Genomic DNA, 19,935 nt, shown 5'->3' on the forward strand with positions numbered 1-19,935 from the left:
GAAACCTTTGATGCGAGGCCTCGGGGACATCTTCCAAAAGGCTCCTCCACTAGAGACGAGGAACACAGGCAGATGGTAAATGACTTACACAGAAAACTTATGTATTAGTCCATTGCATCCAAGTTTGTAAATGTAACAGATATAACATCAGGATAATCCATCAGGCAGAAAGCCATCTACTCATACTTGGATACTAAAAAGAATGGTCTTGATGGTGAAAGTGAGCAAATGCTAAAAATTAAAATAACCAAATCAATTTATTGAACATTATGCTACAGAACTGACCTTAATCTGCGTTATACAATTTCTCTATTTGTTGTCAGTGGAATAGTGTTTTATGAACTTTAACTTCTTAACCCAAGTAGTAATGTATATTTTTTTAAATATGTATATTTATCAATTTCATCCTCAACAGCAGTGAGCATTGAATCAAGGAATCTGTTTCAGTCTGAAAAGCATACCTGTGCATTATCATCATGACTCATCTATCTCAGCTCATCCCCAAATAATACGGGAAATTTATTAATAGCCATCTGTAAAGAAACACAGCAAAACATCTACAGCATTTTCCATTCCCTTTTCTACTTTTTTTATTCATGCTTTAGCATACTTCTTTCTTGAGAACTTTCAACCTTCTCTTTTATTTAACTCTCCTTATAAATGTTCCAGCTGTATGAAGAAGTGACATGAGAAAGCCTAAAGTAGTATGTATTTTCCCAGACTAACAGCTAGAAAGACTGGGGATGGCAATTCTTGGTTCTGATAAACTATTGTTCCATGTCCATTTTTGTATAAGCCACTCTTGCTAGAGCCAGGCATGAAGATGGAAGAGGGAAGAGGTGATTAACACATTGGCCAAACCTTTTGAGCGTTTGAGAGTCCCATAAAAATGTTTTGTAGATAAAAAATGTCTAGATGATTCTCAAAAGCAGACAAAACTTTAATTTGCTTTAGGAGCTCAGATGTGGCTATGGACACATCTAGATTCATCCCCACTAACTGAATCATCAAACTGAGATTTCCTATACAGGCACTAGAGAAATACAGGACCCTCCAGAGAGTAGCACGAAAATCACTCACTAATTGCCTATTAGCTTAATTGAGGAATTAAAGGCAATTTTATTCCTAACTTTGTCACTTCAGCTAAGCCAAAGTTCTAATTATTTGGGCCTAAGAAAGGAATTTAAGGAATATGATCTCCTACAGACACAATTGAGACCTTTAGTCTACATATAGTGATATCAACAATCTCTTCCTGCATACCTTGTTTTAACTCCTGGTCACAGTATTGACTCAAACTGCAGCTTACCAGTTGCATTGATGTCTCTACTGCATTGTATTTATGGTACAATACAATAATCTAGCACTTTTCTTTGAAAGTAGTGCTGCCATTTTGAGCAGAAAAACAATTCTAAAACAAAGGAAAGTTAACTATTTTAAAGAAAATTTCCCTTTTTCAGGAAGGAAATGGAGAGAAGAAATGCAGAAATACCATTTATGTAAGCAATGAAACATTTTTTAATAGGTTGTCAACAGGTAGAGTTGGGCCTGACAACCCACCTTCAAAACCTCAGACTGACTTTGTACAAGCAGGAGATCTGTAAGGGTACATGGAGTTTCCCATAACAAGGTCACATCTCCTGTAAGGGTACATGGAGTTTCCCATAACGAGGTCACCTCAGAAGTGCTCCATGCTGGTGGCAACATGGCAATCCATTCAGCAACCTGTGTAAAATAAGTGGATGTTTCCTATTGTAAGGTGGCTACAGTGGGGAAATCTCCACCATAATTAATAGCAGTTGGCAGCTATATCAGCTATATCAGCAAGGCCTTGGATGATTCCATGAGAGCTAAACAGGGATGGGAAGAATACCTTCAGAGGGTAGCTGTAGATAGATAGTTTGCACGCAGCTGCCTGTGCTGTGCTAGTCTTACAATAGATTAACCATTAATGCCTGCACAATCTATTTGCAAATGCAAAATTTGAACTATTACTGTTTATTTCTATTTACAGCATTTGTTTCCCAACACCCTGAGTACCTGCATGGCATTTTAACCAAAAAAAGGAAAACAGCAGCTTCATGAAGAAATCCTCACTTTATGTATTCCTACCACATAAGAGCAAAAAAAAACAAATTCAATCGGCTGTCCTAAAGGGAATATAACACAGACTCACATCTGACAGGGAATTTGGTTTGTAAAAGTATAACCAAGATAACACAAGTCACATTGGTTTTTTAGCTAGGATATTGTATTGGGCTGTTGAGCTGGCTGCAGTCGGACACTGCTTGGACAGCAGATGGTGTCCTACTGTAACACTAAGCTACAGTGCTTGAAGAGGAATCTTAAACCAGCCTTTAAAATACTCTCCAATTTCCATTTAATTACTTTAATTGGCTTTACTGACTACAGAATAAAAATGATGGATCTGTTTAAACACTAGGCTGAATTAAAAAGTTTAGTGTGTCAAAAAACTGTGATTTTGAAACATAAGTCCAATTTCTGAGAGTATTATCCAGTATTTAAAGGAACTTTTGATACATGTGATCACACCACTTAGTTATCTGAGTGGTCCTTTTCAAAGGAACCATGGCAAATAAGTGTTAGGAGTCACTCTGGAGGTCAAGGGAGTCTGATGCCTTATGCTTAACACTGCCTTTGACAATTTTCTCCTTACAGCATACATTGTCTGAAGATAATAATGAGAAATCTAAACCTAGAGTTGTTCTGGTAAAGGCAATGGAAAGACTTCAGAGCTCACACGGGAAAAGACCCTTTTTTTCTTCTGTGTTTTATAGCATCTTGTGCAGTGGGCATCTGCTCCTCATTGCAGCTCTCAGATACCAACTCAGTACAATTAAAAATCCATAGGCTCTAAATCTGTTCCTGATAAATGACAACAAGTTGTTGAGCTGGTAAATCTAAGGGAAATAATTTAATGATTTCAGTCTGCATCCAAAGCAATTTTTCCTTGTATGTTTTTTTTCCCCCTGATCTTTGGGATCTGCAGAAGCTCCCAGTACTTCATGACTAGTGAGGTAAACTGGATGTTGAACAGGAATCTGTTACATTAAGAAGCTGCAAGTCTGCTGATGTTACTGGACTTCAGGAAGTATGTAGGTAAAAGTGAGAGATCCTTACAGGCTTGGATCCTGTCAAAGTGTTGTACAGAGCCTGACTCATGACTAAGCTTGGTCTAAAAACACTCCTCCAGCAATTCCCCTTTCACATCACTTAGCTCTGGCCTCTGTGGGGTCTGATGCATTGCCGAGCAGGCTGGCGTGACTCAGCTCAGGGTTATCTGGAGTTTGCAAGCCCAGATTGAATTTACTGTCACTGCGAGGGTAAAATTTGTTGGGAATAGTTTTGTCATTCATACTGGAAGGTGATGAAATCTTTGCCTGCTGGAGCAGATAATCATCATCTTGTACAGCCAAACCCAGGCTGAGGCAAAGCAGTCTTAAATGGTGTTATTCACACGATCATCATGAGCTACATTTTTCCTTTTTCACACAGACCCTTGTAAATTTCTTCTCTTTTTCTTCTGCTTTCATAAGGAAATAGTTATTCTTCTGGCCCTTTTTATGGGGTTATGGGAGTAGTCTCACTGATTTTGGTGAGATTCTGCCTATGAGAAAGCACTCTTGACCCAACCCCTTACCAAAATAGTTTACTAGTAGTCACATGAATGAGATAGATGCCTGCTTTTCAGAAAATGCCTTTATTTTCTTTCTTATCCTAGATATGACAGAGGATGGTCAATATTTTTGAGAATTGACAGAGGTCAATATTCTCCAAAAACATTTATATAACCTCTCCAAAAGCAATAAAATGATGAAACCCAGAATCTGCAAATTGTGGTGATTTGTAGTGCTTTGATTTATAGCCCTGTTGGGTTCAGAGTGAATGATTTCTACAGAGACCAGTCCCTCTAATCGTAATTTTACAAGAAACGGATGTGCTAAAAGAAACAGAAAGCTAACAGGGCTTCTGGTTACATTTTCAGCCTGATTTATAGAGCTGTAAAACCCTCTGTATCAGGGAGCTGACACCAATTTCTAGAGAGCTGTGAACATTTGTTTTCATCTGATTTTCCTGCAGGGTTTCTAGGCCCACTTCATTCACAAAAGACCCCAATGAAATCCATGTCAGGTGTTAGAGAGTGTGGGATGATGGTGTCACAAGCGAGCTGGTGGCAAAGGAGACCCAATTTTGTACCTGAGCAAAAAAGAAACTAGTCCTGGGAGTGTCTGTTTTGGGGACAGAAGCGTAGTTTTAAGGATTCAGAAGTGGAAATGGAGCTGAGGTGGGAGCAGGTGTGACCAGATCTGAAATGGTTAAGGAAGGTCTGGTCCAGCATGGCAAGGGATGCTGTAAATCAAGCCAGTGGAGAAGACAGAAAGCTGAGTCTGGTGCTGCAGCAGCCATGACACTACAGTGTGACTGCAAACCTCACATCTGCTAACAGAGGCAAATGCCACCTGCACACAGACACATTCAGACAGCAGAGGATCAAGGCTGTGAGAAGAGGAAGACCTGGAGAGAATGAATGAGGAACGCACCAGGGACAGCCCGGTCATGGCTGCAACGTTGGTTAGTGCCCATGACATGGCACAGGGGCACACTAAGACTGGCCACATGGGCACACTAAGACTGGCCACACGGGCAAAGAGCTTGGGAGCCTCGAGCAAGGATGGAGTGGCAGAAGTGCCATGCCCAGGCTCCCCTGAAAACCCCACCAGGGCTGGCATGCAGACAGGGACAGGCGTTTAGAGGCAGTGTATATGGCCACTCACAAGTGTAAAATCCCACAAGGAGGGGGGGGGGGGAATTACAAAACCAGCACATCCACTAAGACAAGTGCAATGACCAACATGAGAGAGAGAAAGCGGAAAGGAGCAGGACAGGGCATGGGTCAAGCAGAACAATCAGAAGAGGAGAAACATGAGCAAACATTCAGGTCAAGAATGGAACAAGGAGCTGTCCCCCTGGAGGTGGGCTGCATTTCACAATAAAACCTCCATCTGCCTCTGTGAGGATGCTAAACTACTTGACCTACAGCAGGGAACCTTGATGGCTTGAATCTTGCCAGTTTCTACTCCTTCTTATAGCTAGAAATGTGTAGAAATGTTTGGCTTGTATTTTCACACCAAAATGAAGGTGATGTTAGAGTTTGAACAAAACAATCTCAATCTGAGGCCTCTTTTGAGAGAGCACTCTGTTCCCTTCCAGAAAACAACTCATGTATCAATCACAGGTTATTACGGGTGCTTGCACTAGTATCCTGTCCAAAGAGAGCTCCTGGAGATTCTAGTGGAAAGGAAAATAAAACATTGCTTTGAATCAGCACATTTAAGCCTAATGCATCTCCAGATGTAAGACCCTGACCATTCTATGTTCTAAGGCCCTCTGTGTTCCACAACATTTGGCAGGGCTGTGGGCAGGCACTACCATGCCCAGTTGGCAAAGGTTTTAGGATCAAAGCCTGAAGTATTTACACACTGGCCAACAGGCTAGCATAAATAGTCAGCTTCTGCTGACATAGCATATAAGACAATATTCTTACCCTGTTATGCTGTTTAAAGATACCCTATTGGTTACTTTATAATATAAAATTATGAAATATTAAATATGTTATTTTACAAAATGATTTAGTAGCATGTCTGTGTTATTTTGGTTTTAGAGTGTCAAATTAAAAAACAGTTATTAATTAATAAACCAAGGTGAATTTTATTGCACTAATAAGTGCAGCTCTAAAAATTTATTACCACTTTCCAAAGATTTACTTCCTTTATTTAAAAAAAAATGTATTGGTGTCTTAAATTAATTATAAAGATCAAACTTACATGGAGAGGCCCTGATCCAGCAAACACATATGCTTATGAGTAATTTAACTGTATGAGTAACTTCATAGAATTCAGTGGGTGAGAGAGAAGCTGTGATCCGTGGAGCTCCTAATGTGGGTAAAGTTATTCATGGGCACAAGTGTTTGCAGGACTGAAGCCAAATATAACACATATACAAATTCCCATCTAGAGAGAAAAGGCAAATGAATACATAGTAAAAGGCAATTACATGTTATTGAATGTTCTAACAACTATATATTCAATAAGTGCATGAATACAAATGTGGGTTCAGAGATGCACGGGGCCTATCTATAATTGACGGTCAATAAACGGAGAGGTAGAAAAGTGAAGTGAACACAGTGTAACTGTCTTCATGTCTGAGGTTCTCTCTGATTAGGCTGGGCTTTTGATGCAATAATTATACATGAGAAATGCGAAAACAAAAATAAATTGGGTTGCACTTAACTACCATTTTTAGACACCAAATGCAGGTTTTGTGCTTTCTAAAGAGCAATTGTTTTGGTCTCTTGAGATGTTTTAGAGCACCTAAGGCAGATGCTTAGATGTTCAGTGTGATCTGTAAGTGAGAAGTAGGCACCTCTGAAGACTAAATCAAAAACCCCTTGTACCACACTCAGGACCATGTCACAGAAATTACCTATGCATTTGATAGCAGATAACCACTAGTTAGAATGTTAAAACAGAGAAAACAGAGCCAGCTTTCTCCTGTTGGTTGTTCTCTCTATGATCCCTTTGGCTGTGTACTGTGTGCTGCAAAACGACATGATATCCACGGGAGAAGCAGAGGAAGAGGATGCTGCTCTGGGAGCTGGGTACATTGGCTTTGAACTCTTCAGTAGAGCATGGAGGGGAACCCTGCTTGCTCTGCGCTAGGCTGCTGTGTTCTGTTCCAGCTGTATTTCTTTAAGAGTGATGCTGACTGACCTGCCTAATGCTGAATTCCACACTTCCCAGTGACTGAATACAGGCTGAATGTCTCCACACCCTCACTTTGAGCTGAGCTTCCTCTGGAGTCAGTTGTGTAGCTGCTTAGTTTCTGCTTTTAGGAGGTGTTGTTACAGCTAGGAGATGAGCAGTCCAACACACGAGCACAGACTGGTTCTAGATGGCAGAGAATATGCTGAATTGCTCCCTGAGATTTAGACACCTGCAGTTTACCTGTGCTCCAGCAGAAGCAGAATCCAAGTGGCCAGCAGCTCTCCCACAATGAAGCCTTCCAGCTGGGGGAGACTGGATAATTCCTTTTTTGGCCTGTCCTCCTTATTAAAGTATGTGTGAATACCTCAGTCCCCTTGGGCTGGGCTGTGGAAGCCTTAAGCACTCTGCAAGCTCTCCTTATGAACTGCCAGTAAAGTAAACGTTTTGCAAAAGTTTATGTTCCTGCACTTATTTTGCCCCTGTGAAACAAATGCTGCTGCCAGGCACAATACAATGCGCCCTGTGTCTTCTGCAGCATTCTTGCTGCTGTTCATTGTAAACTACACTTTTAGGGATGTTTTTCTACCTCTTTACCTCCCTGGTCCTCCCCTGTGCTTTGGCAGCCTCTACACAGAAGATGTTGTGATTGTTTTGTTCATCCACAAGACATTCACTTCAGTTCCACTGCATGTTAGCTGGCTATTTTTCCTTTGCATAGGTTTGCAGAGTCATTTCTCCAAGATAGCTCTCCCACACTGGCTGTGCTTGGCTGTCATACATTCTGCTCGCCTCCTGGAAGTACTTCTGCTCTGGATTTTACCACAGTACAGCAGGAACATTACAAAAGGTGCAGTTATTTTGACAGGCCTTTCTTCCTGGTGCATGTTTCGGATGCACACTGTGATGACTGAGTCTTTTGTTCTTACACATAATATGTAAAGTATACAAATACCTGCTTTCTGTTTACACAGGAGGAAAAGGACGTGAACAAGCCTTAGTAATCCCTTATTTCTAACTTGCAATTAGACTTTAAAATGAAAGATCCTATTCATATCAATAAAGTGTTTTGTGAAAGGGCAAGTGCACTCTTTTCTTGGTGGCATTGTCACCTTACAGAGTTCAGTCTCCTACCACTTTCTAACCACCCCTCCCTTGCCATCTCCATTTTGACCCTGCAACCACTGGCAAGGTCACAGTTCTAAATCTCATCAGGCAACTGATGGAATTTTAAAAATGGTGTAAAATGTTTTGTGACACAGAGCCAAGAGGGCCCCCTGTCACATAAGGGGAGAAATGAGGAACGGGGATAATGAGGAGCAGATAAGCCAGCATCACCTCCAGATGCTTCAGAATGCGAAGCCAAGTATTCAGGCACCATTACACAGGTGTATACAACCATTTCAAGGGTTAATCAGGTGCTCATTACAGGCCTGGACATGTGCATACCTGTGTAAGCAGTGCTGCTGCTGCTGCTGCCACTGAGTTTATATTCAGTCTAAACCCTCATGGAGGATGCAGGGAGCTCCATCTGAAGGGAGCAGCCAGTAGAGGTAAGGGTTAATCATAGCTGGAACAGAGAAGATCTGTATTGCTTTCTACTAGATCAACCAAAATAGTGCCCCTTCTGTTATTTTAGGCCCTCTGTGCAAGGATTGCTTTACTGTTTTTTGCATGTGAGCTAACTTTTCTTATCAGTACCCAAGAAAGCAAGTCCCTGCAGGGTCCCCACTGACAACTGCTGCCAGGCAGTCATGCCCTTTCCTCTGCTCTGAATGCCGTAATTAGAGAGATGCAATTTTCCAGTAGTGCTTGACAGCCTACATCAAAGGCACAGAAACTGTTTCTGGACATTGAAAAGATAAAATTCTAATACTAACTGATGTCTCCTTCAGTTTTTATTGCAGTTCAATGTAAACAGATGCTGCTGGTTTTGAAAATGTATGTTGAGATCTGTCAGAGTATATATATGGCAGCGGTGATATCTACTGTAGTAAATGCTGATATTTACCATCATGTGTATATACTTGATTCAGTCATCTCTATAACATTAGCTGTATGTGAGCTTACACATTCACAGATGTCTGTCTTCGCATGTACATGCATACAAATACAAACACATGCATATGAATTAAATGGAAACTGTAACCCAATATTAACCAGGGTTTTAAATTAATTATAATACATACACACACTTACAAACATTGGGCTATATTTAACTTTCACATAAGCAGTATAGAACTATTATCTTCTGTGGAGCTCTGCAGTTTATGAGTCAGACCCAAAGCCTGTTAGTTAGCCAGTGGAAAGACACCCCTGACTTTATTGGGCTTTGGACCAGACCTGAAGCCAATGCTTAATTGTCTCATATAATATAACTTTCCCTTCCAGCAAACTTCAGATAAACTTAGATTCTAATTCCAATAACTCTCTATAATTTTTTCCAAACAAATTCCTTATGGAATGGAAATGCCCATTCTTGTTCTGGGCATTCTTCAATGCTTTCGTGTTTCTTTGTTTTGAAAATTGATTCAGTCATGTTAAACATTATGCAAGCTTGAAAAAGATCACAGTCTCCAACTATCCAAAGTGAAATTCTTGTACATACATAGCTCAGAAATAAATGTCATTAGAAACTTCAAACTTGGCTGGTATTAAAGCCATCTTTGAGGAAGGAGGGAAAAAAAAATCACATTTAAAGGAATTCATCCTGGTGTTTTAGAAAGTAAGAATAGTTTAGGATTACATGTCCATCTCAGCTTTCTCATTTTATTATATGCCCTGTATAATTTTCTATTTTTTTCCAGTTTTCTTTTTCTTTTTTTTTTGACTTGGATTGATTTTGAACATGTACTTGAAAGATGCAATTATTTAGAGGGAAAATTAACATGCCTCCACAAAGCTTCTTTCTGAATTAAAGGGAGAGCTGTCTAAAGATCTGCAGTTGAACTCCGAGCTAATAAGGCTCTTAAATTCATCCTAATTCATGTATCACAGCTGACACAAATGCAGTTAAAGACATTTAATTTTTAAGAAATAACTCTCTAAGATTCTTTTGACTTAAGATGCTGCCAGTCCTCCTTTGAATAATGTCTAATTTAAACTTCTGAGTTAAAAGCTTATGTCTAAGCTTTCTGAATGTATTGAATATGTAGTTAATACTTAGGCTATCAAAAGGATGTGGCTAAAGTTTTTTAGTTGTGCTGATCACTAAAGAAAGTTTGCATTTGGATTATTATTTATACCGATACAGTTGTTATCTGCTACAATCACTGCTGCAGAGACATCATGCTGCCTTCTGGCACTACAGGCTCTCAGCTGCCAGGGTATAGCAGGGTGCCTGAGTCTGGGTTCCTGGCTAAGAGGCAGCATCTCTGTCTGGTGGCCTACAGTCTGCGCAGTCAGGTAGGTTCCTCCAAGGCTGCAGCTAAGGCTTTAAGTGTTAAAGTGCTTCCAAACCGACTGACTCCTGTTTCTCCCTGTGCCTATTCTAGTCCTACAGCAGATACACTGTGTTTTGCAACCTTGGATTATTTTATATAAGTAGAATTTAGTGTGTATTGTTTACATAGCCTCCTATACAAAGAGAGGATTAACAATGTCACAGAAAGAAAAATCTTTGGTCAGACTGACAACATCTACCACATCCCACTGTCTCTTCTTGTGGTATGCCACAGATGTGGCTTTCACAGTAAATCCAAAGCTTGTTACAAGGTTTTGAAAAGCATTTATGGCTTTTACTGAGTAGAGTGTGAGGAGCAGATGCTCCCCAGCATTAATACACACAAGCTTGCCATAACGGCAGGGCAGGTCTCAGAGCCCCAGGAAAATCTTTTCTTTTCCAGTCCTTTGCTGATGTAAATGGAAACAGGTCCATTGGCTTACATCTAAACGCATTTACAGTGTAAAACAATCACTCCTTGAGTTTTAAAGCATCCCATCCTTACTTCTGATATTTGCATAATAATGCCCAATGAACACAAAACACTGCTTTAAAAGAAAGTTGCTCTACTCTCCAGCTTGTCTTTTGGAAATAATTCTCTCCATTCCAGAGAGCTTCCCCCACACTGCTTGTCTTCCAGTCAACATAATTTTGTCATCCTTTGCTTCCAGACCTCTTTCCCTCCCACTGCCACTTCCTTTCTCTCTGGCCTGTGAAGGGAGACTGAGTCATAGTGAAACCTCTAAATACAGTCTCCCCTTGGGTGCTCTTTCTTCCACCTACTTTGGGCAGCAATAGTGGTGGTCAGAGGGTCTTAAATGTGTTTGTCATCATACTGTACCTTCCTCCAGTGTCCACCGAGTGCACAGCCCACCCTGCCTGTTACTGCGTTCCCGGTACAAAACACCTACAATAAAAGCATCTCTCAATTAGGCTGAAAAAGACTTTTAATGTGGGCTACATGTTTTTTATGCCTGGGTCCCTGGCACTCGGTCCTGCCTGATGCTGGTCACCCTGACCACACAGCCTCACCACCTGCCCCAGCTTTGCTGGGAGCAGTCCATAGGCACAGCATCGCTCTCAGGTTTTGAGCATTGCTCCTACAAAACTCCCTCCCAAAGTCTGTCTTACAGCTCACTAGCAAGGCCAGAGTCTGTACTGGCTGAGTAGCTTTGATCATTTTGTGACCATATGCAAGAGGTTTGTTTCTCTTCCACAGGGCTAAGTAAGAAGAAATGCTAAGAGTGTTGTTCACACCGACCTGAGAATCGGCTGTTGGCTGAGGGAGCTCCATCGCACATCGGGCAGCAGCACAAAGGTGAGCCGGGCACAGGCACTCACCTCCCAGTAGTTTTGCTCTGTGCTGCAGAGGGGTGCTCAGCTGCTGCCACTGAACGAGATGAAAAGCGCAGCTTTGCACGGTGGATTTCTTACACATTCCTGGTCACACGAGGGAGACTGTATCCAGGTACCTGCCTCTCCTGCTCTCCATTTAATCACTGCAGGGTGGGAACAGGATCCAGCCTGGAGGGATAAAAGATCTCCGAGATGAAGAAGGACAATGGAGCAGAGTTAATCTCAACCGGTTTACTGTTGTAAGCAAATCACTACCACATCTCTCTGTGCAGCATGGCACAATTTACTGCTCCTAGTTAAATGAGTCAGAGCTGTTGCTTCTGGTTCTGCCTCCCAGCTTCTCCTGCCGCAAAGCCGGTCAGACAATGGGTCCGTGTTGCAGAGGCCTCGGGCCAGCCCTAAGGAGCCGAGTGTTGCAATGCCCATTATCGCAATGCCTCATTTTTAGGCTCCCTGCTGTGGAACAGATTGCTCAGACCACGGACGGACACCACTGTGCTTCACACAAGGTGTGGAGAGAGTAAAAAGCGAATGAAAAGAAATTTCAGGAATCCACATACTCCCTGGGTTAGAATATATGTATATTCTAACATCTATACATCGGGACCTGCCACTGTGAGAGGCAGGAAGAAGGTATCTCTTTCTGCCACAGACTCCCTTTGCAGTTAACTGCCTAAGCCGTATCAACATGCTTTTGTGGAAAACTAGGGAGGGGGAGAACTACCTCACTGCAATCGACAACTTATTGGGTACAGTATATTATATCCTAAGCAGTAGGAGACTTACTTGCCGGTCACCACTCGGCTGGATTTGATTTAAACAGCCCTACAGCCCTGAGGAGTGTCCTGGCCACAAGGGTATTTAAGTAGCCACTTTTTGTTGCACTTTCTAGCCACCTCCGTGTCTAATATAAAACCAAATGTATCATTAGGAGAGATGAAGAACCTAATAAGGTTCTCGTCTGAGGAGGACTCTTCTGAGTCCCTAGTAAGTTGGTGATTGGGATTTTCACTTTGCATACAGAATACCTGAGTTCAGCCGTTTACCTGAAATCAGGCAGGACCCAGGAGTTAGCACTAAACATCCTATTTCTCCATGAAGGTGCACAGCCAGTTTGTTCAACAGACCTTTCACTTCCCAGAACTTTAGCAAGAAGGTTTGATGTGACTCAGGAGACTCACACAAGATGATGAGCCTGGATTTAAGCTCACGAGTACTACTGAAAAGCGGGGTCACCCCTCCCCACCGGCTGGCCTTTACAATGGGTAAGTTAGGCAGCTTCCTTGCTCTGCCCCTAGTTTCTGAGGGCTGCGTTCTCAGGCACAATCCTAAGCAGCGGGAGGCTGCCGCTGCTCTGCCTAACTCACTTGTTGGATTTTGCCTGCCCTCACTTTTGAAGAAGGGGTTTTAGCTCCCAATTCACTTGAGCACTAGGGAAAACGTTAAATAAAGACTTCAACGGGGCACCGATTAGTGTTTTGAATTGAGCGAATTCAGAAAGAGACCCTGAGACCCTGAAAACACCAGAAATTCAGAGCAGACAACGAATCCACGGTTTACCCACAGATTTGCGCAGCAGGTTTTCCTGGTAGCCTCCTTCTCTGGAGTTGAAACTGAAGAAGCGCCTTTCCATGCTCTCTAAGAGCTCTGGCACCAGCAGCCTACCCCTCTATAACCCAGCCAGGGGCCGGGGCTGTGCCGGGGGCTCCCCGGCAGCCTCTGCGTGTGGATAGCGGAGTCATCCCCCTTGTATGTGGGGAATAAGAGTAGAAAAATGGCTTCCCTTTTATTCTGTGTGTGTATTTGCGAGTGTGGCTCCCTCTCCGTGCTCCGGCTCCTGCGCTCTTTAATTCCGACCCTCCGTGGAAAGCGTCGCGGCAAGGCGGGACCGCTTTCCCACGGCAGAGCATTGCCGCGCCTGCGAGCCCGAGGTGGTACATGGATATGCTCGGGGCCCCTCTGCTTTCTGTGTCTGCCGAGGCTCTCTAGGGCTGTGTGTGGAGATATGCATGGGGGGGTGGGGGGTGTACCGGCGTAACAGAGGAGGGGTGGCGGGGGAGAGGGGAGTTATTAGGAAACTTTGCTTTGGCTACTCTCTATCCTTGGGGCTGCGTGGCGCCAGCACCCTCAAGTTGAAAGGAAAACAGCCATTCTCACTTCCAACTGCCCACTGAGATCCTTAAGGCGACAAAGACACAAAAGTGAGTTTTATTTGCTGGTAAGCCAGAGGCAAGAAAAAAGAAAAGCCAATTCCCCCTTAAAAAGAGCCGACAAATCCTTTTTGCTCTTTTGTGTGAGCTTTTCCTATTCACATGGAGCGTTCATCCGTGTGATTCCCAACTTATTGTCATTACTTAGTTATTAATTGTTCTCATCTGGGTTTAATTGAGCAACCAAGGACTTTAGCCCAAGGGTCAGGGGGAAAACTTAAAGCAAAGACATGTTCAATAGGAATCCTGCGCCCCGAATATCCATCCCAAGCTGCCATAATGTAAAAAAAAATACAACCAACAAAACCCAAAATCCAGACAAAGAGGGGATGAAAGGGTCCGGCTCTCCCGCAGCCCCGCGCCACAGCACCCAAAGGTGCCTGAGAAGGGAGAGGGGCTTGCGTGCAGCCAACTCAAAGCGGTTCTCGCTGTTTAAAACCTCTCTCCTATTTTTTAAGCGCTTATTTACAGGATAAACATGCCCTCCTGCCTGATTAGATCTGCTCCCCAAACCAGCGGTCTAATCGCGCAGGGGCTGAGTTTATCTCCAGCCTTTTTCTGCCAGAGACACAACGTGGGAAAAAGCCGGCACCGCGCTCCCCACTCCGGCGCGGCGTTGGGCACTGGGGTCAGGATCGCAGACGCTGTCATTTGCACAGAGAAAAGAAATGATCGGGAAAGCAAGCCAAGGAAAAAAACAAAACTAATATAAAAGGGGGAAATAAAAAAGAAAATGAAAGAAAAATAAAAGGAAGAAGAAAAAAACCCAACCACAAAACCCCCAAATTCACCCCAGACCAAAAAGGACTGGGCGGCGAGGGCAGAGCGAGAGATGAGAAGAAGGGGATTAGAGCAGCGAGCTCTGGAGAAAGTGGCTGGGTTCAGGTATGCTGTTTCACTGAGTTATTGAAAGCATCATTGATATTTAGGAGATGATAAAAGTCCCGCCTCGCCCCCAGCTACAGTCTCGCTGGAGCCACAGTGCCTGCAGAAGATTGCCTAGCCTCATTACAGCAATTATTTTCCTTCTAACTTTGCCTCAACCTTAACGTTTTAAATTGCTGGAAATGAAAGCAGCGGGGGAAGAACAAAAACAAACAAAAAAAAAAGACAGAAAGAAAAATATAAAGAGGAGTCCCAATTTCTCAGCGCCCATTCTTTGAGCGCTAAGATAAAGCACGAAATTAGGATAAAATAATGAAAAATGGGAAATCAACGCTCTTACCCGAGCGATCCGCAAAACTAAATCGGGTGGAGCGGCACACTCAGGGGGCTCGGGGGCGCAGCCGGCGGGGCACCAACGAGGTGACGGCCTCAGTGCTGGCAGGGTCCACGAACGCGGAGCGGCGCGGCCGGGGCTACGCGGCGCTGCGCGGAGCGAGGCTGCCCGCCACCCTCTTCCACGGGGTCCTCCGCCGGCGGTCTCCACAGGGCCGTACAGACGGGTTTGCAGCAAAGCCGGCCGCTCAGGGCTGCGGGGCGCCCGGAGCCACGGGGATGGGCTGGAGACGGCGCCGAGCGGTCCCGACCGTGGGTCCCACGGGTGCCGCCGGCTGCCTGCCGCGGCCCCACACCCGTGCCGAACACTACTGTCCTCCACATCCCATCCGCACCAGCCTGCACCCATCACCCATCCCGCTGGCTCTGGCGCTGCCTCTGCCCCGCTGTTAGCGCCCTGTCTCCCCTTCTCCCACACCACCCCTGCAGCCTGCTCTCCTCTCCACAGCCCCAAGCCCCCGCTCTCCCTTCCCCTGAGCAAGGCCAGCGGCCTAAGGGAGCGGCGGAGAAGCCCTGGGACTGTCTCTCTTGGCTTGGCACAAAAAAAAAAAAAGAGAAGTAATCACACCATCCCCAAACCCTCTGGGAGCCGTCGGGGCTGCGGCTGGGAGCTTCACGGCTAAAGGCCACTGGCAGGGAGAGGAGCAGCTTTTATCCTGCCTAGGGCTAGGAAAACCCAGCCAGAGCTGAGCCAAGCCTGGAGCCGTGCTGGTCCGGGAGCTGTTGGAGAAAGCAGCCACAACCTCGGGGCAAGGGGATTGCGGTTGGAGCTGCCAATGAGGTGCAGTGGTGGGGGGAAATAACCTCAGACAGCCGTGAAGATAAGGCAGCTCCAGGATACCCAGCAAGCTGAAAGCTCAGCTGAGGTCTCACTGAGACTAAAGTCTCCTGGGGAAGAGAAAAACCAGCTGGTTCAGCTGGTCCCTCACTCCTGTCCCCCTGGCACACTGACAAGTTTAGTCTTTTCTTCTATCATCTCTGGCAGGGAAATGAGCAAAAAGATCCAGATCAAACAGTAGCTTAAAATTAATTTATTTAACAAATATAGCTATAATATAAATGATAAAATTTCAAATATACAGTATATTACATAGTACACAGAACCCCTTCCAAAGGAGCTAGTGGAGGAACAAACACAGGTAACAGACACTGCTGTTACAACAGGGACGGTAGAGGCTGCTTTACACTTCTGCCTCTTGACCTCGCCTGGCAGAAAGAAGAGAAACACCATGCCTTTCACCCCCTCTTTTTTGCCGTTTCTCTTCCGCAGTTCCTTCACCCACAGCAGGGTCTCTCCCAGGGCTGCCAGCCCGACACGGGGCACGGCTGGCCCATCGCCACCCTCGGGGAGCAACTGGGGCCATGACTCAGGTTTCTGTTGGCTGCAGAGCTGAGCAGCTCCCAGGACTGCCGAGGAAGAAAGTGGAACGGCACTGGACCAGGGGCCAACATCATAGGGGGAAGGAAGCAGTCTCTGCAACAGGGCCCATGTAAGTCCGCAGTGAGGAGCCAGAAGAGCGGGAAGGGAATGTGTGCGGAGCCGGCAGGAGCAGGCAGTCAGCGTGCTGGGCTCGGCAGGGCTCAGCTCTATGTGAGGTGGTACATGCTGTATCCCACGTGCGCAGTGTACAGTCCCACGGGAGCCACGGGCAGCCCTGCCCGCTGGAAAGGGCTGGAAGCGCCGTACAGAGAGGCACCGGCCACAGCCGGGCCTCCCAGCGGGAAGGAGATGCCGAAAGCAGCGGGTGGGAGCATGGGCTTGGCTGCCATCTTCAGCTTCTCCAGCTCGGCCTCCTGCAGCCGCTTTGCCTTGGCGCGGCGGTTCTGGAACCAGATCTTCACCTGGGTCTCGGTGAGGCTGAGCGAGCTGGAGAACTCCGCGCGCTCGGCGATGGACAGGTACTGCTTCTGCCGAAACTTCCTCTCGAGGGCCAGCAGCTGCGCCGTTGTGAAGGGCGTCCGCGGCTTCCTGTTGGTCTTGTGCTTGCGCAGGGTGCAGGCGGGGGGGCTCAGCCGCCCTGTGCCGAAGAGCAGAAGGAAGAAGGAGAGAGACACCTCGGTTAGCAGCGCCCGGAGCCAGACACCCCGCAGAGCCCTCACCAACAGCAGCTGGGATACAGAGTGGGGTAAATGAGGTCCCGCTCGAAGTGGCCCAAACCCTCAGCGCTGCGTGAGGCACGTTTCAAAGTGGTATCTCCCAGTAGAAATTGGGTTTTTCAAGACTCCCAGGCCCAAAGTTTCCCAATGCTTTTGGAATCTCCACCTCCATGATAAAAATCAAAAGGGCGGGAGTCGGACACCCAAACACCCTCCTGCCTTCACGGCTCCCGGCTTAACCCGAGGAGGCATAAGCGAAGGTTGTGACCCTCAAAAAAAATCTTTTTATTGGATTAAGGAAAAAAAAATAAACAAAACAGGTTGGCCTGTCAGCCTCGCACCTTCTTTGTTAGGCCCCGGGAACCGGATTAAGCACGTAATTAATTACGAGCTCTAAATTCACACCAAGTCTCCATCTACCGCTCTGCTCCTCTTGATTTCTAAGGGTCCTCGACCTGTCCCGGATTTATCTCGCACAACTTTTACTTTGCAATTTGAGTAAGTTAAACAACTGCGATACTCTGCGCAGCTCCTGACAGGAAACCTGGCTTTCTTCGAGAGAGAAATTAACTCCCGTCGCAGTTCCGCTAAGAGCACCCGAACCCTCCGGAGAGCAGCAACCCAAGTTTGCCCCTTTCCGCGGGAACTCCAGGAGCGGTGGGGATGCAGCCGAGGGGCCCGGTGGCAGCGCAGCCGTTCGGAGGATTAACAGGCTTTTCTGATCCCAGCCCTCCCACTGCTATTATTACTTTAGAACTCTGCGTGGTAAAACAGGAAAACGTCAGCAACTGCGGGGCTTTGGACATGGAACACCTGAGGTACCAGCCGGTGGGGCTGAAGCCCGCACAGCCCGAGAACCCGGTCTGCGTGAATCCTATGGAATGATCTGAAAAGCCACTTTAGGGGTAAACACCGCTGAGACTGAGTTTGACCCCAAATTAAGTGAAGCAGTAGGCCAGGTTGCTTTATCTCCCTCCCCTGCCCCCGTTAATATTTGACACACAATCTGGTGCTGGCGCGGCCGCCCTTCCTCTGCCGCCATCCTCCAGTTTCGCGCACGCTTGAACCGGTTCAGTATTTTGATCAGGCCGGAGTGGCCCGGAAGAGTGCGATCCGCAGGGAAAAGCATGCCAGGAGGGGAAAAAACGAGGAAGCGCCCGTCCGCCCAGCAGCGCTGCCCCGGGGGGGGCAAACAGCCCGCTCCCAACCCCTACTTACTTGGGGGAGGCGGCGAGAACCGTGGGTTCTGCATCCAAGGGCTCCGCTCCCGCTTCTCGGGGCTTTCCGCCTTGACAAGGGTGTCTTCAGGCAGCTTGACGAGCCCCCCGACGGAGAAGTGGCCGCCGAGAGGCAGCGGAGAGGCTGGAGCCTCCGCAGTCAGGGCGCCCAGGCGGGGACTGAGGCTGGCGCGGGCGGCCGCCCCTACGCCCTGCGGAGGCCCGGCGCCCTCGGGGCCCTCCCTGACGCCCGGCTTCCTGTGGTCAGCCATGAGCGCCTCCACGCTGAACGGCAGGAGGGACGGGGAAACCTTGGGCTTGTCGCTTTCCTCCTCGCCGCCCATCGCCGCCGCGACAGGGATGCCGCCGCCGCCGGGCTTGCTGAAGGCGGATGCGGGCAGCTCTTCGCTGCGGACGCCGGTGGGCGCGGTGGTCATATCCAGAGCCGGGGCCATGCAGAGGCGCGCCGCCGTCGCCACCGCAGCGCCGGGCGGGAGCGGCGGCGGCCGCAGCTCATGAGGCCAGGACAGGAGCGGGGCGCGGGCAGCCGTCGGCGCGCTCAGTCCCGCGGCGGGCGGCGCCGCCTGATAAAGCGGCGCGGGGGGAGGCACCGCCCAACCAGCGCGCAGGGGGGCGGGGCGGCGGAGCCCCATTGGCTGCTGCTGCGGCCCGGGCAGAGGGTGGGGGTGTCGGGTCCGGACTCGCCGTCGGGGCGCACCCCCCCAACTCTTCCCCGTACCACCGCTCAACCCCATGGTATCGCAGGCGGGAGTGGGAAGGGCCGGAGCTGTGCTCCGCAGTGGTACGGGATCTTGTGGGGGAGGCTCAAAAACCGGGGCCAAAAATGTATTAACGTCGGAAAACAGCCAGGCTTTCCGCTTGGGAAGCGGGCCCGAGCCGTGTTCTTCTGCAAAACCGAGCAGTATTGCGCTGTCCTGAGTGTGGCCTCCCGGAGGGACCCCTGCCTGTCCCACAGCCTGGCTGTCATCAGAAAAGTGGTTTTAGGGGATGTTTGTTTGTTTGCTTTGGGGTTTCTTAAATGAGCGCCGGCCCTGCGGTGTGCTCGGAGTGTCTGCGGAGATCTGCGCTTATGTGCATCTATACACATATAAATCGTGCTGCGTTTCATGGCAAAGATGCGTGCGCTGCTCCAGATAATGGAACGTGCCTTACCGTGAAAAGGAACATATAAGCCCCAGACCCATTAAAGTCCTGGCTATTTTGTTTTGTAAATTCGTTTTACGATCCCTTATCCCCGCGCCCAGGACGGATGTGCAGTAAAACGGGGCCGCTCTCTAATAACGGGATTGGCCGCTCGCTGGGAAAAGTTTATTGATAGCTGCAGGGCTCTAATCTCCTCGGAACACCAGAGGCTCCTGCAGTCATTTAAGGGCAATTATCTGAACGGGGAGGGATAGTGCGTTCCCGTCCCTTTCAACTGCTCTCAATAAAGATGGTAGATTAGGAGTGTACAGGTTATGAAATGGATTGATACAATAGACATTTTATTAACTGATAAGCAGCAGGATCTGAGAGAAATTAATTGTCCTGCT

At 47.0% G+C, this 19,935-nt stretch overlaps 1 protein-coding gene across 1 annotated transcript; it reads right to left on the reverse strand.

The window, feature by feature from the left end:
- Nucleotides 1-16,083: 16,083 nt before the first annotated feature.
- MSX1 (msh homeobox 1) lies at nt 16,084-18,932 on the reverse strand. The gene is made up of 2 exons (XM_062636355.1): nt 18,384-18,932; nt 16,084-17,086 (listed from the first exon to the last, which is right to left on the reverse strand). The coding sequence occupies exons 1-2, from the start codon at nt 18,835-18,837 to the stop codon at nt 16,656-16,658; spliced, it is 885 nt and encodes a 294-aa protein (XP_062492339.1). The 5' UTR covers nt 18,838-18,932; the 3' UTR covers nt 16,084-16,655.
- Between the last annotated feature and the right edge of the window lie 1,003 nt (nt 18,933-19,935).

The sequence above is a fragment of the Pezoporus occidentalis genome, unplaced genomic scaffold (assembly GCF_034315485.1).
Source record: "Pezoporus occidentalis ecotype Australia unplaced genomic scaffold, CSIRO_AGI_Poc_V1 ctg48, whole genome shotgun sequence".
Lineage (NCBI taxonomy): Eukaryota > Metazoa > Chordata > Aves > Psittaciformes > Psittacidae > Pezoporus > Pezoporus occidentalis.